Below are 15131 nucleotides of genomic sequence, written 5' to 3'. Positions count from 1 at the left end.
CACGCCCAGCCAAAAGGATTGCTGTCGCTTTTGTTCCTGTTCCCTGGCGAGGTGAAGGTCACCGTCGCTTATTGTATTTTGGCGAGGCGAAGGTCGCCGTCGCTTTTCTTCTTGTTCTGCGGCGAGGCAAGGGTTGCCGTCGCTTTTAATTCCTGTTCCCCGGCGAGGCAACCCTTTTGGACAACTTTGGGACGTCTGGGATCCGTCCCTTGAGGGAGGGGTACTGTCATGATTCGGTTTAGGGACCAACAGGTGGCACTGTAGGGCTCCCCCGGCAGCTGCACACCTGTTGGTCATTTGGTAATTAGTTGTTTAAAAGGACTCCCAGCCCGAACATTCAGTGTCGGGTCATTGTTGCTCTTGCTACTGTCATGTGTGTTGCCTTTGCTACTGTCATGTTTGTTTGTTGCTGTTTGCTTGCAACTGTCATGGTTCTGTTCCTGTTAGTTTTTTACCACAGTCATGGTTTTGTTTTGCTACTTTGGATTCGTTTTGGTTGTTAGCACTGTTTGTTTTGGATTCTGTTTTATTAAATACAGTTCGTCAAATACACCCTGCTCCTCCCTCCTGCCTGCTTTTTGGGGTCCACCACGCAATGTGACAGAATCTCGAAAGCCCAGATTGTGAAACCTGTGCCCAGTGTGGGTTGCGTTTGCATGGATGTGACCTTGCAAGGACACTGGTTTTGGGAGTTCTGGGCACGTCGTTGGCGTCACAGCTCAATCTGGATCATTGATTGTGAGCTGGTTACCTAGGGGTTCAACAGAAGGAAATTTGCTGAAACCTAAAAATCTGTACAGTACGCCCAACTCGGTACATTCCACCCTGACCAAAAGTAAAACTCATCCAGGGCCGGAGTGGCAATCTGGAAATTTTGGTGATTTCGTGGTGGGCCGATATGCGCTGCACGAGGTTGATATTCCTCCAGCCCTCGGATCCTTTTTCCATTTTGAAATCCTGCAAATAGTCTATTTGTGATCATTCAAACTGCTGATGCCTTCTCATGCAAATGCACTACTAACATGCACAGGGAGGCCATTATATTATATAGAACCGTAGGTTCTCAACCTGTTTTCAATGTTGTAGCACCTGGGAAAAATATATTTTTTCAATTAAGTACCCTCGAATCAGCGCAATTCACTTTGGTACTTAATTTAGGACGATTAATGTATACATACATATCTCTATATTCCTAAATAAAGCTTGTGACCTGAACTCCTCTTTATAGCCTTGATATGGACAATAACACCAAGCTATCACAGTGGACCACAGCTACCCAGGGATGACTTAGTGTCCTTCTGCCATCCTCGCGCTTGTGTACTGGGTCCACTGAATAGGCAGAAAGTGGCCCTTATGTTCATTCAGCCATCACCAATGATACAGCCTATATCAGGTGGCACTCATATTTTCTCTTCCCACATGTTGCGTGAGCAGACAACTCAAAAAGATGAGCATTGCAAGGGTGAAATCAACCAAAATAGAACTCCTGCTGATTGCCTTCCACATCCGGAAAACTGATCAGTCACGACTTCGGGACCGCTCGGTCTGTATTAAATATTTTTAAAATATATCAAAAAGACAGATTGACATACAGTACATGGGGGCACACCATCTCACCACCTGTAACACATGGACATCTAGACTAGAGTTTTCCAACCTTTATTGATCCAAGGCAAGTACTTTACATTGGAAAAATCTCACAGAACACCACCTAACAAAAATGTCCCAAAAAGTTCAGAAATAAACAAACTTATCTCAATTTGCTCACAAATATACATATTCGGTGCGAAATCTGATTTAGTTGAACACCAAGCTACTGTACTAAAATGTTGTCTCTCTAATTGGACCTTCTAACTTCTAGTGGAAGAGCATTTAATTGGTCTGTCACCAAATGTCGAGATGAACAATCAATTCGTTTTTTTTGAAAAATGAATCTCTTCAGAATCTCTATTTTAACACTGTCTTCTTCATGCATCTTGGTAAAATCAGTACCAAAGTTGCAATTGTCTTAACTTTGAACAAGAGTGAAATATTACATGCATTTTTGTTCCTATGTCTTTGCTGTTAGAACAATAGACGATGTCATTACTGTGATCTGTATTTTGAAATAATACCTTTATCTTGAAAATGTTATACCGGAATGAGCACTCTACAGAATTTCCGTAAACTTTACGCAAAAACTCAGGTGCACTTGTAGCGGCATTTGCCACGCGAGTTGTTTACCGGTACTTTTTCCTCATCGTCCGTCGTCGTTTTGCCAAAGCCGAACATACAAAGTTAATGAAAGTTTGTCGAAGCATCACATATTTGACTCTAAGAATTATCTCCGTGAGAAGACTGCCGTTGATTGAAAGCAGGCCAAAGTGGTCAGTCGTATTTTGTATTGTCTCTTGTGATTAGCTTTGACGCTTAGCAAAGCTGTCTTTGTCGTAAATGAAATATGTTGTTTTATGTTGTATTTCTGAACTTTTAGTTTTACGGTGTGTTGCTGTGCAATAAACATCTGTGAAAGGAACTGGAGTCTCGTATCCGAACCATGGGCAGCAGAGACGGTAATATTTCTCCTCTCTTCATCTATCAATTTGTTGTCACAATGTAATAATATGATGAGAGTTATTCATTTGTATGGTATCAGAAACCAAAGCCACAATATGGCCAAGACTGCAAATTAGACACCCCCGCTTGATAGACTTTGCACAGGTGTTTGTGTTTTGGAGTTACTAAGTGGTCGTGATCTAATTCAGTTTATCTTGAAGGAGTGGAATTTAAGAGATGGGATTCTGATTGAGGCATAATTATCAAACCCAACAGCTATATGTCAGTTCACTTGCTTTTCCCACCCACTTCCACCATCTTCATTTGACAGTGAGGACAAGCAGACTGAATTGCGACATCATTCCTCATCACATCCAGGGTCATCGGCCTCATCGTCACTATCACTGTCGTCGCTGTCCTGGTCTGCCTGTTGCTCTAAAAGGAAATTATAGCAGTGTATTGTGAGCCTCCACTTGGAGATTTGCGTTTGGTCTTTACCTTCTAGCAGCTTCCTTTGGATCAGAGGGAGGAACTCAGAAGCTTCTGGATGATGTGGTTCATAGATGAGAACTGAAAAGATAGCATCAAGTGATTTTTGCGTGTTGCCAGCACCAGACGGTTAGATGGATGCGGTGTACATACTCATATTGCACAGTCTTTTGGCCTGCTGGAAGTCTCTCGCCCTCAGAGCTCTGAGGAACTGAAAGCAGAGATTCTCTTTATGAGCCTTCAGGGGTCAAGGTTCACAACAACAAGAGCGGTATCACCTCACCTCAAGCTTCAGTTCCACTGGAACATCTCTGAGCGAATCTGCATCGTCCTTGGGGTTTTTTCCACACTCATTTTTCTCTCCAGGTGTCAGAAGGGCCTCCGTCGTCGGAGTCGTGTCTTCCATAGAAACCATCATCATGATCTTTATTATTATTGCCGCTCCGCTTTCTTGGTGCAGTACTCTGAATGTGCCTCATAACAACCTGCTGCCGAGCTCGGGGTATGAGCAAACGTCACGTTTTGCATTTTAAGCTCCTTTCCAGGCTCACCCTTCAACCCTGAAAGCAGATTGTCGTTTCAACTATGTTCAAATGCGTATTGCATAACCATTCATCTGCCAATTAATTTAATCCATTGAATGGACAATATCTTCTATTTTTTTATTCTTGCCTGAACCTTACAAAGTCAATATAAATCACTGTGTATAGAACATGAAGTAATCGTATGTCAGAATCCCAAAAAGTCTCACAATCTGACAAGCAGCGAAAGAATGACTGAAGATGCGCAAGGAGTTTGTTTGGCAAGGGCTAATTCCGTTGCTTAAATCAACAACAAAAAAGGTACGCTGTTTCGCAAAAATGTTTCATGTTGAATGTGCATACAGTAGGTGTAAAAACTTGCTCGGCTGATGGAGCATTAAGTTTTTACAATCAAATCTGCTTCCATCAAAGCTCTCACTGTGCGTCTGAAATAACGTGCATGATTTGGGTATTGAAGTAATTCATGACCATATTTTTATACCGTCAGCATGATTATGTTTTGAAGTTAGTCATATAATTCTCAAACAAAATGTTTTGCTTTCAGGTTTATGTTTGAAAAGGAAGTCAATGCACCTCTATGTTACGCTCATAAAATAAATTCCCGTGCTAGGAGAATTTGCTTGCATTTAACTTACCTAAAGCTTGTCTATATTCCATGAAAGGTTGCCACGTAACTATGACGCTGTGAGGTTACCATAACAACAAAACAACTCTGGATTTTTCAACTAAATACTGCCCCCTCTGTTGAAGAAAAGACTGCAACTAGGAAAACATTGAGGACCCGCTGGATCTCACGGTCGGAACGAATCTGTACCTTCTAACGGTAGTTTGTTGTAACCGTTTCAAATAAAATGGCTGCCAACCACGAAGTTTAATGAGCTATGGCAGAAAGTACAACAATGAACCGAGTCGATCAGTAGCGTTGCTAAGCGCTGTACGTTTTGTAAGCAAGGTTGCGGTGGCAGTTAGCTTCCCACGGTGCGTTGTAACAAAGTCATTTTCACTATTTTGTGGGAAAAATCCGGTCGTTACAATGAAGTTGACGTTATAAAGGTGTTTGTTGTAAGCAAAATCGGCAAATGGAAAATGAATGACGTGAAACTGGGAGTTTGAAATGTGAACGTTATTGGGGTGAAAACATATCTATCTCGTCTCTGTCTCAATACCCAGCAAAAAGGGGCGTCCACTGTATACAAATATATATTGCAGCAAGATTTGTTTTTATGTTGTCTTCATGAGCATTGGTATCCCAAAATAATTAAAAGTATTTGCGTTCCATGACTTTAATATTATGAGACTTGGATTACATCACAAACTACATTGTTTAACAGGTAACTAGTAAGAATAGTGGAGAACATTTTAAAAGTAACCATCCCGACCGACCCTGACAACCATGAAGGGATAATCTTACCATTATCCGGTTCCTGAAAGCTTCAGAGAAACGTTCACCTGTTTCAAAGCAGCAGGCTGCAAGGAAAAGTGAATAAAAATAAATAAATCCTCCAAGTATCCTTGGTCTAATAGACACAATCTGTTATACAATATGAATCCATTTCCAGTTCTTGGAACCTAGTTTAAAAGTTAGTCATTAGCAGTGTTCCCTTTAAGATGCGTGGCTCGGCCATTGTGCTCGCGACGAGCCTAGCAACGCCCCACCCAAAAAAAAACAAAAAAAACAGAAGAACCCGGTAGAAGTTGGATGGGAAAATATATTCCACCCAGATGACGTGGTAACAGAATCATTTCACACTTCAGTGATCCTCCACAAATTCTTTGTGTGTGTGTGTGTGTGTGTGTGTGCGCGCGTGTGTGTGTGCGTGTGTGTGTGCGCGTGCGCGCGCGTATTCCATCCTGCAAGTCTATTAGTGTCCCAGCGGTATATTGTGTACTGCAGGTGCCGACAGAGACTGTTTCACACGCATTTCCATATGATGAACCCAGAGGCCATCTTGACACCAAAAGAGAACACAGAAACAAAGGCATGTCGGCGCGTCGTCGTCTTGCATGAACTCACCATGTGATTTGTCCAACGTGTATTTCTGTGATGAAGGACCAATGAACATATTGTTTACAATGCAGCATCATTAATAGGAAAACAAAGCCACATCCCGTTGTCATTGTAATGACACGGGTGTGGTTTCTTAAGGCATTTGCCACACATTGACGTATATGTGGTGCACAAATGCCCTGCTCTACAATGATATCCCGTATACGTTTTTAGGAAACATCTGTACATGTTTATCAGTTATAAGGCTGTATATGACAATTCATCCTCATGCTCACGATTATAAATGCAAATTACAATCAGCAGCCCGAAGAGGATAATCGCTCAATTATGCCTCCTGTGTGTGTGTGTGTGTGTGTGTGTGTGTGTGTGTGTGTGTGTGTGTGTGTGAGACAGAAAGAGAGAGAGAGAGAGACGGGAAAGAAACAAAGGCTACCAGCAAATGCCAGCCGCTTACATCACATTCAGACTACATAACAGTATTGAAATATTGATTCATTGTTGGCCACCGTTCCAAAATTTCCACTATGACCGCCAAGTAAGGCTAATTAAAGCATGTGATGTAACTACTAATCACAAATCAATATAGGCCGAATTTAGATGAAAAAAATGGGGTTTGGACTGCAAATCTGGGGGGGGGGGATCATTCCTTGATTTATCAATTTGCTTTGTATTGTAAAGATATGAACAGGGCGGCACGGTGGTCCACTGTTTAGCACGTCCGCCTCTATTTGAAAGTTATCCTGTTGCAACTTAGAACCTATTCCAGCTTCCTTCAGGTGCAAGGCAGACTCCACCCTGGACTTAAAAAGAGGGCACGTGACTACCACCACCACTGATCTGGATCAGTCAGAAATATCCAAAAAGAAAACATCAGCCACTGGACCCTTTGCAAACGTTACATTTGGCGTTATGAGTCCCCTTTCACTTAACCTTTGCGTGTCTCTGCCGCACAAGTAGCCCATCTGTCTTTCCCTGAGCGCATTCCTCATTTCCTCACTCGTCATCTGAATTTCCTCATTCTTCATCTGTCCTCTCGCCACCCTTGTCCCGCCCTCGGATCATCCTTCTTGGATGCTTTTTCATTTCATTCCTTCCTTTCATCCCATCCATCTGCCTCAACATCTTCGCCTGCAGCTGGGCTTTTGCTTGCCGCTCTTTCCACCGCCGTCTTCTCAGCTGGCTTTCTCACAAGAGAATAGAACATTTGAAGACTGTTATTGTGATTGGTTATTAGGCCTATTAGATCATTCATTATGTATAATTATCCCATTACCTTCACATTTTAGAGGAGCATTGTGTATTGGTTGGTGACTCTCTCACATTGTTGTTGTGGTAAATATTAATAATATTTATGAGCTATTTTCAGCACTAAGATTTTGGTAGCTACATTTGGGCCCTAAACAAGGTTGACCCGGCTTGCATCGGATCACAACTGTCACCCTTTTTGTTTGTTATCGACAAATACTGCACGAATGCATCACTGCCCCAAGTCACATATTTGTTTTTGTTGACTCTTTTTGTTGATACATGATAATCATCCATGTGGTGGCACCTTCACAACAGGGGAGGGGGGGGGGGGTTGCTATTCCAAACTGTGTCCTGGCAAGATGAACTGAACTTTACTGTTTGGCAGGGCCATGAGTAATGACCTCCGATCTCATACCTACTTTCCCTCAATGGCAACATTAATGCCATCGGAGTGACAGTTGAAGCTTGAAGGATACGACACGGCCGAGTGACACGGTTCGGAATGAACCAAATGATGTTGGGATCCCACAAATGTAGACAAGGATAGAAAGTTAAACAAAAGTTTTTGTTGACAGAAAAACGGAGAACCGACGAGGTGCAACCAAGGGTCGCTGGCCACAGAGAGCCGGGAAAACATGGAATAAGAAGAAAGCGCTTGCAAAAGTCAAGGTAAGAGTTCAATAAAATTACACTCGCAAACGAAATTGCAAGAGAATTCAATGACCGTATTTTCACGACCGTACGGCAACGTGTCACTTACGGCTGCCAATTCTGTAGGTAACGCATAAACAAGACGCATTATATTATTGGACACGGGCATGGTAAAACGTACGCTAGCTTAAGCAATACGGTTGCACGCATGCACGCCAGCGTATGTTTTTAAAAAGGCAACGGGAGCAAAACTGAGTTTGGTTGTTGAAGTCTTGAACAATATAAGAAAGATAAGAAAACCTTTATTAGTCTCGCAATGGAGAAATTCCCAATTCACAGCAGCAGCATATACTCCCATTATTATTATTTTTTTAATCAATCCCCACCCTCAAATCCAACAAAGTCCTCTGTATCCGAAATGAAAAGCTGGGCAAGCTCGCAGTTAAACACGCCAGGTTCCCTACTGTGGACAAGAGGTCGAGAAAACAACACTTGACGCACGAACAGCAAACAAGGTTAATAACCCAACAGATTACAACCGTCGTCTGAGTCCTTTTATACTGCAGTGATTGCGACGAGTAACAGGGGCGCCAACTGGAGGGAACGCCCTCCACTCCAGCCGCAACTGAAACAAAACAAAACAGATCAAACCATGACACCGAGAGATCTTTCGGTGTGTCACGCGCTACGTGGGCAGCAAATTATGAGGATTTATTCCCCAGCCACGCGCCCGTGATTATGATACCAAAACACAAGATGCCAAAAAGAAAATACTGTCAGCTGAATGAAGCACACATCGTGGCGACGTGCTCTCCAATATGTCATCCATCAAACGCGTCAAGCAGGTAGCCATCCATCAAAGATGCTGGCGGCCCCCGACACTTCCTCCCTCATGTGTGACTTCACGTCCAATGTTGTCTCCCGTCTTCGACGTATGAATTTGTGTGACTGCCCCCGTTGCCATTTTGTCTCGTTTTTTTCCCCCCCGGGTGGCCACAAGTCGCCACTTTGAAAATGTGCGCACTGATAAGAGGTGAGGAATAACCAAACACGTTGGCTGCAGATCACACACGCGGGCAGACGCCTTTTAATATTTCACCGAGAAGAAGAAAGGAGTGCATACATCATTGTGACAGAGGCAGAATGGAGAGAGACATGGCTCTCTTATCTCCACACACACACGCACTGTCAGAGATTTATAGTACAGGAATTTAATGTTGCCCTCACGCGCACCCGTCTCTCTCTCTCTCTCTCTCTCTCTCTCTCTCTCTCTCTCTCTCTCTCTCTCTCTCTCTCTCTCTCTCTCTCTCTCTCTCTCTCTCGCATGACTCTCTCACGCCACGCAAGCGCATCCATACATCTTTCCTCTGCGTGTGACTTCCCTTCCTCATCCTTCTGTCCACCTCCGATTTCTCCAATGGGCAACTCCCTTTTTGTCTCTCTTGCCTCCGTTCTCTTGTTGAACTAGAAGTACGGTAACAGATATGTCAACGTTTCGCGCAGCAACAATACTATACGAAACTGCGAAAGACAGTCTGTGCTGTCACGTACGCATTCTGTGTAGAAATAGTGCGATGCCGCGAAGGAAGAACTTGCTGACAGCCATAGAAGACTCTCTAATGGGGACTGGTTAAACCTTAAGCACGAACCATTTAACCGTGATTTATAGAGACACTGGGCAAGGCTCAACTCCTGTTTTTCCCCTATAGGAAAGTACTGGCACTGTGTGCCCATGTATTCTCCTCATTGTTTTTTTTTTTTTTTAAAGGAGAGAAATGAGGTGAATGGAGAAAAAAAAGCAAATAATTGCTACCAATCATACATAAAATGGGGTTTAGGTTGCTCGAGCAGTACAGTGGAATCTATAAGGTCGAAAACAAACCATTCAGAAACACTGGTTGACCTCCTGTTATTTTATGATTCACTCGTAAAGTCTGTTCAACAAGATTGAAATGAACCAAAAGTTTAACAGCCGTACGAGACGGTAACAGAACGCAAATCTGACAAAAGATTCCCTCATCGGGTTGATTGAACAACGGCTCAACAACCACTTGACCCATGCAGAACGGCACACAGCATTTTGAGGTGCAGGCTGGCGAATACAATCGGTAAGGCTCGCATGGCCACTCACATTGCAAAAAGAAAAATGCATTTCTTAATCTGTCCCATTTCTGGTTAGTTTTCCTTGTTCATGGAGGATTAGCCTAATTTGTATTCTGGTGTCACTCTATCAGTAGCAAAATTGAATTGGTGGGAAATCGCCTTGCTGGTCTGCAATTCCTTAGACAATGGCACGATGATCATCATTTTTGCACTTAAATTGATATATTGTCTGGTCCTCATTTGACTATTAGAGGTACAACGTGTTAGAAAGAGCAAGTAAATGCAGCAGATTGACAAAACTATAAAATGAATCATTTGGATGACTAAATGAATACCTCTCTGGCTGTGTCAATGGAATGACCTTTGTCAAGATCGAATTTTTTGATACGTAGATTGTGCAAGTGGACCTAATATGCTGCTGGATCTCTGTTTTATCTCTCTTAAGAATACGCTACAAGATCATATGCATTGACTTTCTGTCTCCCAAGTGTCTTCCACTGATGGATTGTGTCAATCGCATCCCATCCCTCCCCCATATACATGAACTACACCTGTGATGAGCAGAGGTTGTTTCAAGGTCACTGAAGATGTCCGTTCCACCATTCAGACTCATACAGGTCATCAAACCGAAGTGGAGAGAGCTCTCCCGCGGGAGGATGACCAGCTTTATTTTTTGTTTTGTTTTCACGTAATCATAAAAATGAGCCCAATTCTGTGGATGTGCGTGTGTGTGAATGTGTGTGTTCATATGTCTGTCTGTCGTACCTGAGCTCGACTGAAAATAATGACCATTCTTTTCTGCTTCTCGTGCACCTGAAGAACATATTTTGTATGCGGGAGGGGTTCGCAGTCTCCTTCACACACACACACACAGCTTCACACGCGTCTACACGCGCACTCTCTCGCCCTTCACCACGGCCCTATAATTTGCCAGATGCTGCAAATTGCCAGTTACTATGGCAACTAGATCCAGGAGAGTTTTTCGTTTTGCTCAGTTTTGGCATATGGCTGCATAGACACACATATCGCGCGCACACACACACACACAAAACCACTCACTGTCCCACCGGTCTCGATTCTACAGCCAATGGTTGTTCACTTATGTTGGCAAGGGAAACCATCAATGCTCACTTGAAATCATTATGAAGTGCAGGTGGTCATTTTTGAACACACACACACACACACACACACACACACACGGACTCACTCACGGAATAAACAGAATCAATACAGTAGAGTACAATGTTATAAGAATACAAGCAGATTTAATGAAAAGAGACATCTGCTTTGTTATTTGAGCTGAACCAACATGGACAACACACACACACACAAACACACTCATATGCACAAGGTGGGGTTTTACAGGTGCAGCATTTATATATTTAAAAAAAAAACATGTTGAAATGCTGTATGAAATTCTGTTATTTCAAGGAAACGAAATCTCAAGTCATCACAACACTAAAACGTGTTACTGCTGAGCCAATAAAACAGGATTAACATTGACACACACGGGCATGTGCGCGCTTGTGTGTGTGTGTGTGTGTGTGTGTTCATCTGGTTGGCGATGATAAGAGTTTCCTACCCACAGGGAATCGGGTTAAAGTAAAACACAATGGAAGGCAACGTGGAGTGTTTGAGGGAGGAAAGGCCAATTTGTTTTGGGGTGCGGCGACCCTAGCGAGAATTAAAAGTCGAGGGGTGCGTGTGAGATGACCGTCATTGTTCATGACAGCAGATCTGACTCATCCAAAAACCTCACGCAGGAGATTGTGTTCCATATAGAATGTGCATCATGCTGCCGGTTGGATTTGGGAAACGGCCGGTTCACACACGTGCGCAGATTATAATTGAAAGTGAACGCCCATTTGTGATCTTTTTCTGAGAGGATCGAAACTTGCTTAAAATCTGAACAAAATATAACGTTGCACTGGAAATGGGTTGACAAAAAACGCTTGTATGAGAATAACTTAGCAATACAATAGCATCTACTTGAACATACTGCGATGTAAAGTACAACTCCAATATTCCGTCGAATTTTTTTGGGATGAAAACCAATGCTGCATGGGACTTGTCCTTGGTTTGTCCTTCGGGAAGCGGAAAACAGGAATTCCGGCTGCTTATCCGCAGCCCCCGCCTGAAAAGTGCCTGGGTGTTTTACGTATGTCTGACGATCGTCAAGTCCACTACGTCAGCCGATGACAGAAAGCCGCTCCTCTCTCGTGTCCATTCTGCTCCTTCTTCTTTTTTTTTTCCCCCGCCGTCAAGCTTTGCAAATTTCCCCCTAAGCTCTGAATCTGCTTCGAGGGGAGCAAAAGCTCCCGGCCCTCCATAACCAAACACTGGAATGGAAGGAATTTACATAAATCTGCATGGCTAATGTACCGTGCAAATTGAAGGAGTGACACTGTGACTTCCCCCTTTTCACATGGATAATATAATACGGCAAGTGACCTCAAACTAAAAATGTAATGGCCTGATAAATCTATTCGTTTCCTTTCATTCAGAGTTGAAAACAAACTGCATTTGTCTGTGTAATTGCCCATGAGCAAGACAGATGGAAGGAGGAGAAAGTGTGAACTAGGAGAGGGAGAGAGATAGAAAACAAATTCATAAACACGGGGGATGGAGGGATCCATTAACGTAGGGTTGTCAAACTCATTTTGTCGCGGGCCATTTTGAGGTGAACGCCTTCCCTCGGAGGGCCGTTATGGCAGTGACACCGCAAAAAAATGTTTCATCGTCTCATTGCATGATTACTTGGAAACAACAAATGAATGAATTAGCGGTTTTGAAATCAGTCAAGACAACTGTAATCGTTGATTCAATTATTGTTCAAATGTGTGTGAAGAGCGTAAAAAAATGTACATTTTAAAATGTGTACACCGCAACAATAATATGAACAAGATCTTCATCTTCATCAGGTGAAACTCATTTGTTTCGAACAAACAAATTAGACTTTGCATTTACTGTGCACGGCTAACAAATAACAACAAAGACAACCATTTGATGCCAAGTAATGGCTAAGAGATTGCAATTGGCGGTAATTAAAAGCGTATCTGCTCCTGGGGGTGGGGGAGGAGGACACATTCTGAGTAGCTGGGCACAACAATGTGGCATGACAAGTCTGTCAGACTCCATCAAAACTGACAGTCATATGTGTACTTTGACATCATTTGGAGGTTACCGTCATTTTCTATCCATTTTCGAATCCGCTTCTCGGGCAGTTAGAGGGGTCCACCCTGAACTGGTTGCCAGTTAATCGCAGGGCGCACATAGACGAACAACCATCCGCGCTCTCACTCAAGCTTCAGGACAATTTCAAGTGTTACATTAACTCGCCGTGCACGAAATTTGTTTTTTGGAAGTGACACGTGGGAGTCTACCTGAGCTGAGTGAAGTTATATAATGCAGACATAACCTGTGAAAAATCCTGATGCCGATTTTAGCAACCGAGCCATGTCAAACGTCACAAACGCCTTTACCCTTTTCTCCGAAAGCATGAATCGCATGTCATGTCAGATCAAGCGATTTATAAATTTATAAATCTCATAATTGGGTGTAGCCAATTATTACCATATGAGGAAATCATTGGAAAATGAGCAATATGTACGGTTTGAAAACCGATGTACTCGAGCATGTCGGCTTTGCTTTGAATGTTCTTAGGATGTTTGTGTCTTCCATTTTCCTCATGTAGAGCATTTTCTCGAGCCTTCAGGCAGAGTTGCTTGCTTGTAAAATGTTGCTGACAGAAAAGGAACCTTGAGGGTCCGGATGCTTAGTGGACAAGACACACATGCAGAGACCCACGCGCGCACATACGCGCGCCTCTGGATTTCTGAGTAAAGGACAAGTAGCGATCTGCACTGGGATGCAAGAGCGTATTCGTGACGTGTGGATACTTGTTAAGACGTCTAATGAGAATTTCTTTTTGCAAAGAATGATTTCTTTCCCATTTAGCGAACAAAAAAAAAAAAGCAGCATATTCGTGTTTGTGTAAATGTGCGTCACCAACGTCACGATCATTCTCCAGTCTGAATACGTGCAAAACTGGCAGGCGAGCATTTCCACGCAGCCAATCAGAATTCAGCAAGTTGCATCAACAGCAATGAGTCCGTGCTCTCGGAGCTGTGGGATGGTTGGGGGAGGGAGGGGGCAGAGCAGAGTGAGAGGGGGCATGGTAAACAACAAGGACAGGCACACACTAAGACACACATTAACTATTGTGGACAAGCCTTCGCTTTCCATTAAGTTCATTGTTGCCCTTAGGATGGGGTAAAAATACTCCACTGTCAAGCGAGGGACCAACACAAGGCGTGTACGGCTACAATGAAAGCAAAATCAAATTCATAGCAGAGGCAAATACAGACTGAATGTTCCCGCTGCCTGATTTATTCATGTCATCTCTTTTGCGTATATCGTTAATACTGTATTTTGAAAGGTACATTTCCAATCGAGTGTTTCCCTGAAAATTCCATCGACAGTACCGTATGTTTATCCACACTAAGGGGGGGGGGGGGGAATCCAAGCACAAGACGTGATGTACCCTAACTAGGACATGAGTGGGTGTTTAAACCCTTCAGCATGAAAAGCCAGCGCCAGCATTAACACCCCCCCCACCCCCCAATCCTCTCATGACTTCCGTAATAGACGTCACATTATGTCGGCCCACTTTGTAGTTTCACACTTTCGTCACACATTCATAATTCATCTGTGACCGTGATGTTTTACTCGGCAAGAAATCCTGCTCAGGTGAGATTTATTGACCGCCAAAGCTCATAAATAAAGCCAGTTAACCTTACAGAGCACAGATAAACTCATCACCTTGCGGGTTGCATTCATTTTCACATCTATCATTCCCGTAGGGGGAGGAAAAATCTTCACAATTTCATCAAAATTATCTTCCGCAGGTTGCCAAGAACAGTATTTAAAACACTGATTTGGATGTCACATTAGCGGTCAAGAGGTGACACCTTGACATATCTAGGACGAACGGGTGTTTATAGACAAAGAATCTACAATATAGACGCTATCATCATACTTTGGGAAAAAAAATTTAAGCTACAATTGGGGCCTAAGACAAGGTGGAGAGAATTATGAAGCGTTCTAAATTAGCCATGTTAGACCAAAACCGTATGGACTTTTTTTTTTTGAGTATATACATCTTTTAAAAAACTGTATTTAGGGCAAATGAGAGGCATTTTCAAGGCTGACTCCCGTTCAACTTGAATTCGAATGTGATTGGTTAACTCTATAAATAGCAGCACCCCACTTATAAGAGGGTGTGCACACTTCTGCAACCACAACATTTCAGTGGTTCATTTTTACTTCACCTCTCAGAAATATTTTTTTTAATCAATTGATTTGGACCGGTTACAAATCACTTTCATGGTGTAAAATGTTTTGATGTTATATTTCTGCGTCTCTTTTTTTTTTTTTTTTAATATCAAGTGTTTGAACAGGTGTGTCAAGTTTTTCTATCCACTGTGACTCTTGTGGCAAACACAACTTTGTACAAGCAATGCATTTCGCTAACGCAATTCATAATAATACACATG

General features: G+C 42.9%; 1 protein-coding gene across 1 annotated transcript; it reads right to left on the bottom strand.

Annotated features, from left to right (window-relative positions):
- Window positions 1–1643: 1643 nt before the first annotated feature.
- erich2 (glutamate-rich 2) lies at window positions 1644–5203 on the bottom strand. Its single transcript, XM_086129431.1, has 5 exons — window positions 4978–5203; window positions 3308–3584; window positions 3178–3235; window positions 3034–3105; window positions 1644–2970 (listed from the first exon to the last, which is right to left on the bottom strand). Exons 2-5 carry the CDS (start codon window positions 3443–3445, stop codon window positions 2894–2896), a joined length of 345 nt encoding a protein of 114 aa, XP_085985557.1. The 5' UTR covers window positions 3446–3584; window positions 4978–5203; the 3' UTR covers window positions 1644–2893.
- Between the last annotated feature and the right edge of the window lie 9928 nt (window positions 5204–15131).

The sequence above is a fragment of the Hippocampus guttulatus genome, chromosome 14, assembly GCF_054856545.1.
Source record: "Hippocampus guttulatus isolate MCC_2025c chromosome 14, RoL_Hgut_1.0, whole genome shotgun sequence".
NCBI lineage: Eukaryota > Metazoa > Chordata > Actinopteri > Syngnathiformes > Syngnathidae > Hippocampus > Hippocampus guttulatus.
This window is presented reverse-complemented; position numbering and strand designations above follow the sequence as displayed.